Here is a 16,765-nt window from a genome sequence, read left to right on the forward strand (position 1 = left end):
CAACGACTCCCATGGCCAAGTCAGTCACCTGATATGAACCCCATCGAGCATGTCTGGGCCATACTTGCTCGAGCAGTGAGAAGAAGTTCCAGAAAACCAGCATCCTGTGGAAAGTTACTTAATGTTTTGTGTGCAGCCTGGGTCAAGATCCTACAGGAGAAAATTGCAGAACTCATCGATTCCATGCCAGAATGAGTCAAAGCACTGAAATATGCTAGTGGCAAATCGACTAAGTACTGATGCACATTTGTAAACATTTTTGTTAAGTTGATAATGTGAGATAAATGACTATTGAAAAACATCATAGTGTCTATTTACTTTTGAGATGTCTCTGTAATATCCAAAGAAGTAAGCCTTTCAGCAGAGTGGAAGTAAAGATTCACAGGGATTTTGACCTGTTGTGTCAACTGTCAAGGCAATGGTTTTTCATATTACAAAGGCTACATAAGAGCCCAAACATTTCTTCCATCAAGCATGCATGGTGATGTCATGTAATACATCCTAGACTTCTACTTCCATACTCTTGTTGCAGTGTACTTTGTGCATCCACTGAAATCATTAGTAGCCAAATCCAAAACATTTCTTTGTGCCAATCAAGTTACATCCCACCTAGCTTATTGATGAGCCCCAAGTGCTTTTGTGTTCTGAATAATTTTTCCATCACAGCAGAGTTAACATGCCCATAAGGAGGTTGGGATGATATACAAAGCATCATCTTTATTTATGAGAACATTCCAGCTCTAGGAAGAGCCATCCAAGTTTACCTTTTACCTAATCAAGACCCAAGAGCCAGTAAAGTTGTGTTATTGGGACTATAGTTCAAAAGGAAGTTGGCTAATTATGGGGTTCAAGGATGGACTACCTGAATGTTCCAAATGGACCCAACTTTCATTTTCTACATTTCAAGCAGCACTTTTGACACATAACCCTTGCTTGAGCTTGTGATGGAAATGCCCCACTCTTACATATGCTTTGCATCTTTTGGACCAAAATCAGATCTTTACTTGTTGATATGATTTCCATGAGAAAAAATTTTTAAATGTAATGTAATATGTCATTTGATAGGTTAAAACTTTGGCTTTGTATTGGTTGTAAATAATACAGCATAAAAGATCAGATTGAATTACTGGCAATTTGTGAATGAGAGGATGGGCAATGCAGGCATATCTGATTTTCTGGTTCATGACTCCATAAACAAATATGATTGAAGGCTATAAATTATACTTTGCCTTAATAATATATATTGTAATGAGTAATTTACATTAAATTTCATACTTCTCAGAGAGGTGGTAAATAAATTAGAGAAGAGGGAAGACCTAGAGAGCAAATATCACAATTCTCATTGTAGGGGAGATTGAGGATTTTTTTAATTTCTCTATGATGGAAGCTGACCCTATCTTATGCACAAGACAAACTGGCATGAATGAGGCATTAAATATAATTGGAAGATCTGTAATATGTCTGCTTGGATGGTACAGACCTTTTACTACATCACAACCAGTGGGATGAAATAACCTAACTGCTCTGATATCCATATATTTCTATCAATGTATTCCCAATTCTGTGAGCTCTTCTTCATCACTGGAACAAGCTGTTTTACCTTTCAGTATTTTTGGATATCCAATGTGTTCAGATGAAGACAAATTGGTTCTTCCCTTCATCTTCAGGTCTGGCTCCTTTTTGCATGTAACAACCTTTTACAGTGTTACATTCAAATTTAATTAAACAACTCTGTTACTCATGTATATCAATAATCCTTGGCATGAAAATGTTTATAAATCAGATTTGTATATTATCTAAGTTTTTAACTTCTTAATTTCAAATAGAAATGTTTAAAAAATTCTCTCAGTCTTCATCAGCTTGCTTGATACTTGCTACTGTTATGATACCAATTTGAAACTGAATAGCTCACTTTAACTCTTTCAATACGGGCTCGGTCAATTTGACCGACCACATGACCTCTTTGTACTCGTATAAAGTATTTATAGACTTGATACTACAAACTTTTAACATAGTATGTATATCTTCACAAAATTTGGCAGTAATTCAGTAAACATTAAAATTCTTTCACATACAAAAAAATTTGTCATGAAAATATCGAGCATTTGTTTTGAATAGTCTGTGTGCAAAGTGATTTTCATGTTAAGATTAAAAATACTTTTCTTCATATCAAAAATCTCAGATTTAATTTGTATAATCTCTAAACCTCCTAAAAAACATTTCAAATGTTTGTTTTCAGTAATACTTTATATCTATCTGTTATTTTCTCTACCTTATCTCTATACAACAATGGTCAATTTGATCAACCTTGTAACCACCAAAAAAGAATAGAAATAAATCTAAATTACCCTTTTTTTCTTTGTACAATGACTTCAAATTGTAACATGAAACTACATTTGTTCATCCTAAGTATCTTTAAACTCGTAACAGTATACATCTATTTATAATTAAAATTTATTGTTTTATTGCCCTTTGAATGTTTCTAACTACTGTTTGCAAATCACTTGGAGAATGTGGAAGTCACGTTACACTATCGATTTATGTTACCCACAAGTTGAAACATTTTTTATATTATTATTATTATTTATTTTACCTAATCTAATTTGAACTAACCTAAAGAGATCCCTATTTTTACATTTTAATTACTTTTATAATAATAAAGAAAGAATAAACATGAAAAACACGAAATAGGGTACATATCCAAATCTTCTTTTTTTTTTTGGCGATTATTGATGACACGTAACATTACTTTTTTATACTAATGGTAGTAATGCACTAAATTAGATAATTTCCCCTAACTCTCACAATTTTCTGGCTTTCTAACTATGTGACAAGAGCAGTTACAAATTCATCCAAGCTAGTCGTTGTCTTTCCCATTGAAGCAAAGCTTGTACTGATAGTGAAATTGACAATTCTACATTCAGAACACAATGTTATACAATACGTCATTTGATAGATGAAAAACATGGCTTTCTATTGGTCATAGATAATACGAATTAAACGTAAGAGAGAACTATTAACAAATCCTGAGAGAGAGAGGATGTGACAGGTGGGTGTGGCAAAAGGGGTCTGATATTCTATTTGATAGCTCTGTGACCAAACAAAAATGAAGGCTATAGAAATTATGGTTTGTCTGAGCAATGATAATGAGTAATTTACGTTGAATTTCATACTTATTGGAGGGGTGGTGGATAAAATAGAGAAGTGGAGATGCATAGAGAACATATGTCACAGTAGGAGAAATTCAGGATTTTTTTAAATATTGCCTTATAAAATTAAGAACTTAAAACTTATATACTATTAAAATATGGATTATTAGCCGCAATTTTATGCTATACTAATTGGTATAACATAAACAAAAAATAGATTAATATAATTTGGAATCTAAGTCACTAAAACTTTGTGACATGCACAGTAAAAGATGCCCATTACGATAGGGTTAACAGTGTTTTGGTGCCAAGTTTAGTTGTATACAGTGATAATAAAGTAGTTTTATTAAATTTTGAATGCAACTTTCTAAAAGGTTTTGACATGTGCACTTTGACTTATCTGTGGCGAGAGGGTTAACAACAGTAACCAGTACATTCTCCCTTCTGAGGCTTACCTAGAAGTTTCAGGACAGCTTCTCAAAGCTAACAATACCCAATATATCCAGCCAATAATATGACCATGTTAAATAATGACAAGGCTGGTTTGATAGTGCTTGCCACCAAGCAAGAGATCAAGGTCTCGTACAAGAATGCAGATGTCACTTTGACTGTCTTGGGTTTTGCTTCTTGTTTGGGTGACCATATGAAGAAACAAGCAAATTCCTTGTAGCTAAAATATATCTAAATGGCCACTGATAAAGACCCCTTCACCATCAATCATATGCATAATACTACCAGCACTCAAACAACCCCATTAGTGGTTGGGGCTGCTGGTAACTGCAGCCAGGGCTATTACATTCACCACATGCACCTGTTTGGAAATTGAAGTATAGATTACTTCACTACCATCATCCCATTGTTGCATGCTTGGGTTTTGTCAAGATGTGCAAGAGGTCATATATGATGTAAAACACATTGTACCTCCAGTGATGAGAAGGCAAGATATTACCTTTTGGTTAGTGTGCTCAGACTATGAATCCAAAAGTTTATGGTTTGTGTCCCATTGTCGCAAAAACACTCCATACTTTGGAGTCATGGGTGCACTATAAGAACCATAATCAAATCCCAATTTTTGACTGTACAAGAGTAGACCAAGAGCTGCCTTCCAAACACAAAAGCCTCCAGCTACAGCTACATATGTATGTATACCAGAATAGACTACATGGCAGTCATAATTGCTATTTTAAGTGATGAATATTGATTTATTCCATATTAGACACCTTTTTCACGTAGGTTATCAATGACCCAAGAGCAATGGAATGACAGTGAAGAGCAAAATGTCTACAAGCATGTTTGAGAGTACATAAAGCCTTTTATTTAAAGTATACAACAAAAACTTAACTAGATTAAAATTTCTTTTGTTTTGTTAATATAACAATACTAAATTTAGTGAAAATCAAGGACCTTAGAGGAGAGCTATAAAATAATAGGTTAGCCATTGAATAATTGAATCACTGATAAGAAGCTTCAAAAGGACCAAATGGACTCCAGTTAATTTACTAACCCTTCCATGTTATTAGCTCCAGCAGTAGGTTAAATGTGAGTTATGATAAAGTGGGACAGTAGATTTCTGAGTTGAAAGGACAACAGGGGCTAAGAGGCAAATGTTAAATGGGCAAAAAAACATCATCGCAGTATAGTGGCATGCAGCTCTACTTTCATGTTATAAAAGAAAAGGAATCAATGTTGGTAACACAAACTGGCTTGCTGAAGTACTGGGATGGAGTTTTTTTGGAACCTTGTTTTAAAATTTATGTTGCTCAGTCTGTGGAGCAACTATAGGTAGTCAGCATTGGAGGGACCTTCTTCAGGGTCTTGGCTGGGTACAGCAATATCTTGTTTGCCTTTCTAGATGATCTTTCACAGAGAGGGTCTATTTTTTACCAACTCATAACAGAGGCTTCCTTAAGCAGCTTATTCTTGATTCACATGAAGTTGGGGGGGGGGGGGTTGTGTTGGTGAGATAACTGGTAGCTTTCTCAGTACTTGTGGCTGCCCCCTCAGTATGATGTTGATTTCATGTGCCATACAAACATTGGGTTATAATGTACATGTAGAGATGGGTTTCATTTTATATATGTGAATAATTATTGGGTAACATTTTAAGTATAGAGATGAGCATCTTTTGCACATAACAATAAGTTACAGGTTATATTTTTCATATACAGAAGAAGCTTTTTACACACATAAATATTGACTTTTGTCAATGATATGTTTTGTGATATGTCGAATAGTAAATTTTAAGTTATATTTTACTGAGAACGATGAGAATTTTGTTTGGTTTGGGGGTAAGAGAAATTTTATTTACATTGCACTTAGGAAATTTATTGAATTAGAATGCTCTGCAGTAAAGTTATTTCTTGTGTGATGTGATGATAATCATTATAGTTGATGTTTACAGACAGTTCAACAGTAGCATCCTGCAGTACAGACCAAACATTGAAAGTATTAGACATCAAAACAGGAACTCAGCTTTTTAGTAAGGATGCAGGAGAAGAACTGAGGTTTGTGAAAATCTGTCTAACATGATATAATTTACAGAAATGTAAAAATAACTGGACTTTTGCAAACAGTGTTACAAAATAATAATAATGTTCATTAACAGTATTATTTGAATTTCCTATTGCTTGAAATAATCATTAATGTTTCATCTTCCTGTCACTAATAACAAATATTTCTGACATTTTTTTTATATTATTGAAACTGGGAATATATTTTAATACTATTTAGTAGCTAAGGAATAATAACTCTGTTTATTTCATGTATTAGCTGATGATTTAATTTAGTTCATTGCTGAGAAGTCAGATGAAATTCCAGCTTACTTAAACAATGCTGTTTGGTGTATTGTATTTCCTAGATTTTGCTAATACTGGTACCACTTTTGTGATAAATTACACTTATGGATGACAAAATTTTACTCCTGTATAAAGTATTAGTAACCTACATTAATATTTTGATTTTATATGTTGACTTGTATTATTTTTCAGTAATTAAAGGAAACTGAAGTAGCTTGTAAGTCTTGAAATAAAATATTGTTTGTTTGCTCTTCTCTGACTGACCCAGTAAAATAGCCATGACTGATAGATTTTTGAAAGTTGGTCCGGGATTTATAATTTATGTATACATTGGGTTTATAACTCGTATCTACATTTAGTCACACCCCAACTTCCTCATTGTTAGAGATCTTGAATCATTCAACAATGTTGATGTCATTGCTGATTTCTTTTCTAAGTATGTTTCACTGTATGCCAAATTTCATGACTATTCCTATAACAGTATAAAAGTTTAGTGTGGAATTAACAATGATATGTTTTATTTATGTAATTGAGTAGAAAAAAACATAAGTTGGGCATAATGTGTAGATATTCTGATGTGCTGAAACCTAAGATAAATCGTTTTTGCTATCTGCTTATGTTTATCAGTAATGAAGATGTGAAACTTCCTTATTACATAATAAGCTTTTACTCAAATTATAAATTTGAAATTTAATAGACCTATTAAGTAATGAATAAAACTATATATTTATCAATTTGGATGACCAGCAGTTTGGTTGAGCAAATTCTAAAATGTGCAAACACTATAGCTAATATTCCAATACAGTACATTACCTCCGCTCATATAAATAGCATTCTTTTTCAGTGCTGCCTTCTATATGCAAAAAATTTTTGTGCATGCTACAAGCCTTGAAACTCCTACCCATTTGGAATTGGCTAATTCCAAAGCATCTTACATGCAAATTAGCATACAAGAAACCTTCACAAACAAGAGTGTGATACACTCTCTTGATGCATGTGACTCCTTCTATTCAATTCTCCTGAACTATCATTTCTCATTTGGCAGTAATCGCATCAAGATGTTTTTGGTGCTCTGTATATGTTTCACATTCATGGATTTTATTAGTTTAATTTCTGAAGTGGACTTTCTTCATTAATTTTTTTTTCTGTACTTTGTGGAAGAATTTTTAGATAACTTAGTTTCCCAGTCTTTTTCTTTCTCTCTCAACTTTTTTTTTACATCAAACACATTTGTTTGATTTATTTTTCAACTATGAATTCTGAGGTTCATGTTACCACTTCGAATATCATACCTCCTACTAGCACTACTTCACGGGTGGGGGAGACCTGTTATTGGATTTATCTGCAATTATTCGCCAAGAAGTTGATCATTATATAGGTCAACCTTCTTCTCCTGAACTTGCCCCACTTCTTCCTGTTCAGGCCAACAAGGATTTTGATAACCTTTTACCACCACTGGATTTTGCAGTGTCTTCATCTTACTATTTTCTTTTCCCACCCTCTCCACATATTTGGGCCCATGCTGAGCAATTTGCTTCACAATTGGTTGAGAGTACCAGCATGCCTCACCCTCCACAGGTTATTGATCAGTTGGCTTTAGCTTACCATCGGGCTGACTGTCTGTTTCTCAACTCTCAGAAGTTGGGTTTGATTTTACCTGTGTAGGAGGTGGTACCTGATTTTCCTATGCATTTCTCCAATGCCCATGTATCTCTTACCTTTCCTTTTTTTCGGTGGTATTTGTCTACTATCCATCTCCTTTCTGAGGCAATCCACAGAGATACTGAGGGTTTTTCAAGGAACAGCCTCTCCCTTGTTACCTCCACATTGGCTCGTTTGTCGTCTTTGGCTCTTGCATTACACACGTGGTTTCTCTGTTGTTGAGATCTCTTAGGTTGAGACAAAGCCTTGTTCCAGGTTTGTTTATTGCTCCCTTATCATAGGGATTTATGAATGGCTCCTCTTTCTTCAGCAGTCTGTTTTTGGTAACATACATGAGACTTTGGAATCACATTTGGAGTCTGTGCATCAGTACTTGACCCTGTCATCTTTGGTTGCACGTTTGTCACAGCTGGAGCCAAGACAAGCCCCTATTCATCTGACCAACCCTCTGTTCTTCATATTGTGGATTACTTGGCTTTTCTATTGGGATCTTCTCTCTCCTTGATCTTGGGTTATTGGATGGCCTTGTCCCACACATTTCGTTTTTCCCTATACCGTAGGGTGTATACCTCTGCTACTTTCTCTTTTGATGCAGTCTTTCCGGATTCGTTGTCCACCTCAGCGAGCTATTCTTCCATATTGGGATGTTAATATAGTCCTTCACTGCCTCACTTTGCCTCTGTTCAAACCTCTATCTACATGCTCCTTGTTTCACCTTTCCCTTATGACTTATTTTCTCCTCCTTTTAGACTCTGGATATAGGAGGTCAGATTTATTTGCCGTCGATGTTTCACTTATCCAGATTATTCTTTCCTCCCCCAAACATTGATGGCTCGAGAGGGAATAATTGCTTTTTTTTTTTTTTTTTGCCAATTTCCTTTCATTTCAGACTTTTATCCTTGGTCTGATCTGGATAGATTCTGTGTCCTCTACATGCTCTTTGTTGTTATATTGCCCATATGGCTTTCTTCCGTGGTACCCGTCCCACCTATTTATTCCTTGGCAGACATCCTCTGGTGATCTTTTTCCTTCCACCCTCACCAATTGGGTTCGGCTTTTAATTTGATTGGTTTATTCTTCTATATCGTTTTCCTCCTGTACTTTGTTTTGATTGTCGTCTCATCAAATATGACACCTTTCCTTTTCCTTGGCATCTCACCTGTGTCATCCCTTGGAGGAAATTCTTCAATCAAGCATGTGGACTACCCCTCATACATTTGTCTCTCACTACTTGCATAGAATCATGGTATCTTCATCTTTGGGTTATCATCTTCTGCTGTAGCTGTTCTTCAATGTACAGTGAGACTTTGACTGGGTAAGTTATCTTTTATTACTCTTTCCTACCCCCACTTAGATATTAGAACCCAGTAACCTGGGTTTTGGATTGTAGCCAACTTGCCAGTGGTATGATCCTCTTTTCTACCCCCGCATGGATGTCGATACCAGCTGGCCGGGTTTTGGATTGCAGTTGACTTACCTATGGTATGATCCTCATCCTACTCCTGCGTGAATGTTGGTTCCCAGCAACATGGGTTTTGGATGTAATTGACTTGCTGTGTACAGTTCGTTGCACCCTAGCCACTTGACACCTAGGGGCACATCCTTTAATATTACCCACTTTTATGTTTTCTGGGATTGAGTTTTATTACTTTAATAAATTATGTATGGTTCATATCACTATCCTGCCATTGTTCTTTCTCATTTGGATGTGCTTCTCCATTTTTCTGCCCATATATGTGACATCTTTTCATAATAGGCAAAGAGTATACCTGATTCAGAAGTGGTGCAGTCTCCCACATATGATCTTCAAATCTGAAGAGCTACTTTTTTGGAAATATCCTCTGGACACTTTCGAAGGATGGTTATTTCTTTCCCTCACACTGATCCCTCCACCTCTTCAGTATGGGATTCTAGCTATTTATGTGAGAGGAGATAAGGTACTGTATTAGAAGTTATAATTTTCCTACACTGATAATATATTTCCGACAGGTACTTACCTCTCCTCACATTTCCCACCCTTCCTCCCCACTGAAAACTGGTGCTTCAATTTTCTGCCAATACTCAAAGTGATAGTTTGGTAGAATTGAATAGAGGGAGTCACAAGAGTCAAGTGTGTGTGTGTCACACTCTTATTGGTGGAGGGTTGTTATATGATAACTTGCATTGGAATTAGTCAATTCTAAATGGATGGGAGTTTCAAGGCTTGTGGCGTGTGCAGAAACATTTTTGCATATAGAGGGCAGCACTGAATGAGAATAGCTATTTAGGTGAGCAGAGAAAAGTTCCTATCGGAAATACATTTTCAGTATAGGAAAATTATCACTTCATATTAAAACCAAGAGGAACCAGGAATTGAAGGAATCGTAGTTGCAATCAATGCAACTCATCATTGAAAGCCTTGAAGACATGACAGAAATGCTAGCTCCTAAAAGAAAACAGTTAATTGCTGCCAGTTATGAAGCTGTCAAGGCATTAGAGAAAACAATTCTATGTACAGTGTATCCTTCTATTGAGATTGTTCAATGTCAGTAGAGTCATCCAAAGCAGGTGTGTTAATTATTTTATTTGTACATAGTTTTACTTTTATTTATTTGTATTTATATTGAATGAAACAGCTTGCTGTATAATAATGGCTGGAGATGGCTTGAATGGGTAATGAAGCAAAACTTTAATATAAGTTTAACATAACAGCAAGTGTACAACGTTTCGACAAGGTTTTGTTATCATCAGGTACAAGTAATTTACACTGACATGGATATATATATACAGTATTGAACAAAGAAGTCACATGACCGGAACTGTTGTGAAACTTAGAAGAGGTATCTAGGCACCCTAGGGTGTTGGTTTAGAGTAGGGTTGTTTTGTTCAATTAAGATGGACAGTGTAAATTACTTGTACCTGATGATGACAAACCTTTGTCGAAACGTTGTACACTTGCTGTTATGTTAAACTTATATTAAAGTTTTGCTTCATTACCCATTCAAGCCGTCTCCAGCCATTATTAGTCTCAAAGTGGGTTCCTCGTCATCGAGCTTGCTGTATAAATTTCAATTTGTAAATGATATATTTTGTAATTATTTATCAATGTTCTGATGTCAAAACATTTTGTACAAAATATATATAAAAACTTACTATTTGCATAATTACCACTAACATTATGTAGTGTGCTCATACCCAGTTTGTTTGTTTTATTACATTCAGCTTTGTTTTTCATTTAACTCTTTCACAGTGGGGTGCCCCTTTAAATGCTTTTCTGTGCAAGTCACTGAGTTACATTCAAAATTTATTTAAACACCTTTACTCTCAATGTATATGAATGACATTAATATTATAATGTATGTTATGAATTGAAATTTTATATTATTTCAGTTTTAAGTCCTTTATTTTAAAAGATACCTTTGAAAACTACTTAAAACTTCAGATGTACGTTAATGTGACCAATGAGCTGTAAAAATTTTCTACTTTGGCACTTAAAATGAAATTCACCTTGCACTCAAACTATTTTAACAGTTTGAATGCAAGTATCCACTATAGAAAGACGTAATTAAAATAATGTCATTCTTTGTATACAAAATACTTATAAACTTTAACAAAATATTGCAATGTTTTTAAGGAATACTCAGAGTTACCCGTATGTGTTTTGCATAAACGTCTTTCCCTGTTTGAAGTGATACAAGCTGCAATAGCTCATATTGAAGGGTAAAATAGTAAAGAAGAGAAGATACATTTTCCAAATCAGAAAATGTCCAAATTTGAACTGCCGTACTCCAAATAGATTTGAAGAAAACTTTCACTGGGCACCAGATCCAATTTTGCAGGCTGGAGATAATCAGACTGAGTGTCTTGAGAGGGTAGTTTGTCAGGACACAAGTGAGAAGGATAAGCCTTTTGCACAGATTACATTTAAAGTTCCAGTTATTGCTGAACAGATACTGATATACAAGTGCTAACAATTGCTTATATCAGTAACATAGAAAAATAGAAAGTAAGGATAGTACTCACATCTAAAAGTTCTAAAAAAAAATATGCACTCTGAGCATTTCATTTAAAATTAGAGTGCTAAAGCATTTCAACATCTAGCAGCTGCAGCTTTTGTGAAGTCCTGGTTGTTTATTTCAGGGTATCAAAAATGCTGCATTAGTAGCACAAGATATCTGAAAAATTGTAAAGTGTCAAAAGCCAAAATACATTTAACTCAAAGAGGGCTCTTCCAGCAAAGGATTCTGTAGCCCTGGCCAAGTTTTAGAATCTTCTAACTGTACCTATGGGTAGTTAGAAAAGTATGACTATACATGTGGTTGTTGAAAAGCATGGCTATATATGTGAGTCACTAAAAGTATGACAGTAACCATGGGTCATGAGAAAAGTATGACTATACCTGTGGCCGATTAGAAACGTCTGACTATATCTGTGACACATTAGAAAAGTCTGACTATAGCCATGGGTCATTAGAAAAGTCTGACTATATCTTTGGCTCATTAGGAAAATCTGACTATAGCCATGGGTCATTAGAAAAGTATGACTATAGCCATGGGTCATTAGAAAAGTATGACTATACTTGTAGGTCATTAGAAAACTATGATTATACCCACAGGTCATTAGGAAAGTGTGACTATATCTGTGGCTCATTAGAAAAGTCTGACTATAGCCATGGGTCATTAGGAAAGTCTGACTATAGCCATGGGTCATTAGAAAAGTGTGACTGTATCTGTGGCTTATTAGAAAAGTGTGACTGTATCTGTGGCTTATTAGAAAAGCAGAATTATATCCATGGCTCATTAGAAAAGTATGACTATATCTGAGGGTCATTGATTGTAAGCTTTATGAAATAGTAATTTTTCCTTCATTCTAGATCCAGTTTTTTTATTCAGTATATCCAACACTGCTTCTGAAATAAACTATCTCATTTCCTCAAACCCACAGTCGGTAATTTCACATATAAGGAATTGACATAGTTGTTACAATGTCCACTGAGAACAAGAATAAGTTAATCACCTGTTGCATACTAAAGTTGTATAGGTTAAATTTTCCATTGTAATTATAATTTTCATCCGTTTATGTCTTTTTTTTTTTAGGAGATACTTTATAAGGAGCTATTCATGTAAGGTTGCAGATGAACTCGGGACCCCAGTAGCATTTACCTAATATTGAATAAGTTTTCCATTATATACACAGAAACATATCTGTTACCATTGTGCTTGTCCAGGAGATGAGAAAGATTGGGAGCTGTAAGAAATCCTCAAAACTTATTTTCGTAGTACATGATGTTTGCAAAAGCAAGGAAAAGTGATTCCAAAGCACAGCCCAAGAAAATGAAATGCATTCGTATGAATAGATATGATGACCTCAACTGTTCTTCAAAAAATCATCAAACTTTATTTTACAAGGAAGTTAATACAGAAATATCTGAGGCAGACAATTTGATAGATGTTCAAGTTTCTAATGGTTAATTTTATTTTTGTTAAAAGTTTTTGTTCTATTTTTGAAAATTAAAAATATTGAAAGAAATGTGTTTGTGTTTAAGTGCATATCTAAATCATTTCAGTATTTAAAGTACCAAATTTGGCTTTATGTTAGTAACATTAGCTAGACTTGCCAATGTTCATATATCTTGAAGGGACTAGAAAGTGGTTCATGCATACGTTCAATATACTGTTCACCTTGTATCTATGTTTGATAGCTAGCTAGCTAGCATACTACAAAGTGTGACCGAAGAAGGAAACTGTAATGTATGCTATAAAGCACATACTATTCAATATAAAAATAGACCAAACATAGCATTAATATGACAGAAAGGACACAAACCACATTCTACGTTAGATTATAAATGTCACAAACAGCAGAGTCAGAATAGGGGAAACAAACATTTTGAATTTGGATGATATTTAAGCATACAGAGCATGTGTATTGTGCTTTGTAATATTATGGTATCTATTTTGTAATTATAAGCAACCTCTTCCTCAATATTAAAGAACCTTTCTTTAAAAAAAACGAATTATTTTTTTCTAATGATATCTTTTATTTTGGTTTTATAGATGTCTTTGCTGGGATGGTTCTACTGTTTTTACAGGAGGAGAGAGAGGTAATATTATGGTTTGGGACTTAACAAAAGCACAGCTTCTTAACACTATTTCAGGACACATAGGTGAGTAAACTAAAGTTATCAACTTATTTTTTGGCCAGATTGGATTATAATAATGCATATTTGTTTTAGCCCTGAAATCACCAACTTATGTTTATACCAGTGGGATCTTCATACTGCATCATATAAGTAATTTATACTTTTCCTTGTTGCAACATTTGGTGTAAAGATCTGATAAAAAATTGGATGGAATTCTATCTAAAATATATAAATGTAACGTTTCTGCATTTTTTGTGTGACTGATGTTATAAAGGATGTAACCAATATAGTCACGGACCCACAAGCAATTTGTTGCATAGATAGTACAAAATGATATATTTTAAAATCTTCAGTTATTTTAGGAATTAAATACATTACTTTTGAAGTTTTTGTAGAAAGTTATGTATAGAACAAGTTTTGTGCCTTGTCGTTTATTTTCTAGTTATTGTTATTCAGTACGAAAGTAATGTAAGTTTGATTGTTAAAGAAAAAATTTTGTTTTTAGTAAATAACAATCTCAATTTAAGTGTGTAAGTTAAAGTTTAGTAAATTTTTTTTCTGAAGTTCATTAACTCCTAAATTAATTTTCTATTTAGACTTTCTGTACTAGATATTAAGTAAAACTTTTGAAATTTTTAATGAGTGGATCCTATTACTCAATTTTAATGGTATGTGTAAAACCTACTAGTTATATATAAATTCAAAATGTTTTTATGTAAGTTAATTAATTGTGATAACATTAAAAAATGATGGTTGTGCTGTTTTATAATGTAGATATTTGTTGCAGTGTTTTGAAGGTATATATAATAAGTATAGCTGGTAAACATTATCTTGTGGTGTTATCATTATTGCTATGTATTGTTAAGCCACACTAGAACATTATAATGCAATGTGTCTAGAAATCTTTTAAGTAGAAAGCATTAATCAAAAACTCATTTAGTTTAGATTAGGAAGGGCCATCAAACAATGTTCTCATTTCCTGCTAATTATAGGTTGGAGTTTCACACTGCTAGTGAGTTATGTAAGATTGGGTTAGCTTGATTCATGTATATTAAATACTGAACTGGAACAGAGTTATGTTACACTGGGTTAGTTGGACTCATGTATGCTATAATAAGGCTTAAAGACTAAACTGAGAACAGTGTATGTGTTATTGTGTTAGCTTGGTTCATATGCACTTTGTATTAAGACTTAAATACTGCATTTAGAATTGGAAACAGAGTTATGTGAAATTGGGCTAGCTCAGCTTGTACCCTCTTTAGTAAAGCTTACAGACTGAATTGGGAACAGAGTTATGGGACATTGGGTTAGTGCGGTGTATGTACACTGTATTAAACTTAAAAACTGAACTGGGAATATAATTTACATTGGATTAGCTCAGTTCATGTACACTGCATTAAAGTGTAAAGACTGAACTGATAACAGTGACCTAACTGTTCTTTTGGACATAGGAACTATTCTATAACACATTGTGTAATATATGAACTTTTAAATTTTTCTAATAAACCAACAGGTTTTTATTTCCCAATAATTTGGTAAGCTTTCTGTCAGTCCACAAAAAATCTGTGAAAACCATCGTATTCAATTGTGTTTTTATGCTAAAATACTTAAAAACCATCCTATTCAACTATTTTTGTGTTAAGTCAGTGAACTTATGTTATTCAACAATTTTATGCTAGTATTTGTTTATTTCAGAATGAGTGTGGTAATTTTGCGACATGTATGTTTCTAATACAGGAACTTTATTATTGGATTGTTTGGTTTGGTGTTTTATCTAATAATTAATTAATCCAGGACCTGTGATCTGTATTGATGTGTCTGAGGATGGAAGTTTAGTAGTGACTGGCGGTGAAGATAAGAAAATTTCTGTATGGAAGACCTCATAAATAGGAATGTTGTTTGTACATAAAATATGTATGCTGTGTACAGAAAATATTTCTCAGTACATATTCAGTTCACATCTGTAGTGCACAAGTTATTTATGCCTTGGGTGAAATGTTAGCCAGAATATGTATTGGATAAAATAATTGTACTAGTAAATTGTAAAATATTTATATTTATTGCTTTTAAGTCTTATAGTATTTTCTTACAGTAATCAGGTATAATAATTAATATAAAAATAAAATCCATGGATTTACCTAAAACACAAAATAATGTTTAATTTGTTTCTAAATGATCTTGCAGAATTTTTTTTTTCTCTTCATCTCAGTAATAAAATGAAACTTATTTCTACAACAAATTACTGTTTGGGAATAATTCAGATCACCTTGTGAAAGATGCATCTTTTTTCATAGTACCCTTCGGTCAACAATAAAATCAAATTAGTCTGGTTAACCCCAAATGTGAGATTGAGTCAAAATAAAAAAAGTACAAGTAATTTTTTATTAAATTTAGTGGAAGGATATTTTCCTTTGAACCTTTTTTATGAAAAATTAAATAAGATTTCCAATTCAGAACTCTAAAACACAATACTGGATGTATGTACTAACAGCTATATCAAGAGGGAATAAACCAGTTTATAAACTAGAAGGATGCATTACCTAACAGCTACATCAAGGAGGAATACACCAGTTTAGGATCTGTAAGTGTGCACTAATAACAGCTACATCAAGGAGGAATACACCATTTTAGGAACTGGAAATGTGCACTGTCTAACAGCTACATCAAGAAGGAATACACCAGTTTAGGAACTGGAAATGTGCACTATCTAACAGCTACATCAAGAGGGAATACACCAGTTTAGGAACTGGAAATGTGCACTGTCTAACAGCTACATCAAGAGGGAATACACCAGTTTAGGAACTGTAAGTGTGCACTGATAAGAGCTACATCAAGGAGGAATACACCAGATTAGGAACTGTAAGTGTGTACTAACAACAGCTACATCAAGAGGGAATACACCAGTTTAGGAACTGGAAGTGTGCACTAATAACAGCTATATCAAGAAGGAATACACCAGTTTAGGAACTGGAAATGTGCAGTCTAACAGCTATATCAAGAAGGAATACACCAGTTTAGGAACTGGAAATGTGCACTGT

General features: G+C 33.9%; 1 protein-coding gene across 1 annotated transcript in view; it reads left to right on the plus strand.

Annotated features, from left to right (window-relative positions):
• LOC106467137 (protein FAN-like) overlaps window positions 1-15,787 on the plus strand; it is a gene marked incomplete at its 5' end in the record, with an annotated part of 133,833 nt that extends 118,046 nt beyond the window's left edge. Inside the window, 3 exons of the mRNA XM_013927457.2 lie at window positions 5,551-5,653; window positions 13,642-13,751; window positions 15,522-15,787. Coding sequence (XP_013782911.1) covers window positions 5,551-5,653; window positions 13,642-13,751; window positions 15,522-15,613 — 305 coding nt within the window. The remainder of the gene's footprint in view (window positions 1-5,550; window positions 5,654-13,641; window positions 13,752-15,521) is intronic.
• Window positions 15,788-16,765: the final 978 nt, after the last annotated feature.

This window comes from Limulus polyphemus, unplaced genomic scaffold, assembly GCF_000517525.1.
Source record: "Limulus polyphemus unplaced genomic scaffold, Limulus_polyphemus-2.1.2 Scaffold2500, whole genome shotgun sequence".
NCBI classification, from domain to species: domain Eukaryota; kingdom Metazoa; phylum Arthropoda; class Merostomata; order Xiphosura; family Limulidae; genus Limulus; species Limulus polyphemus.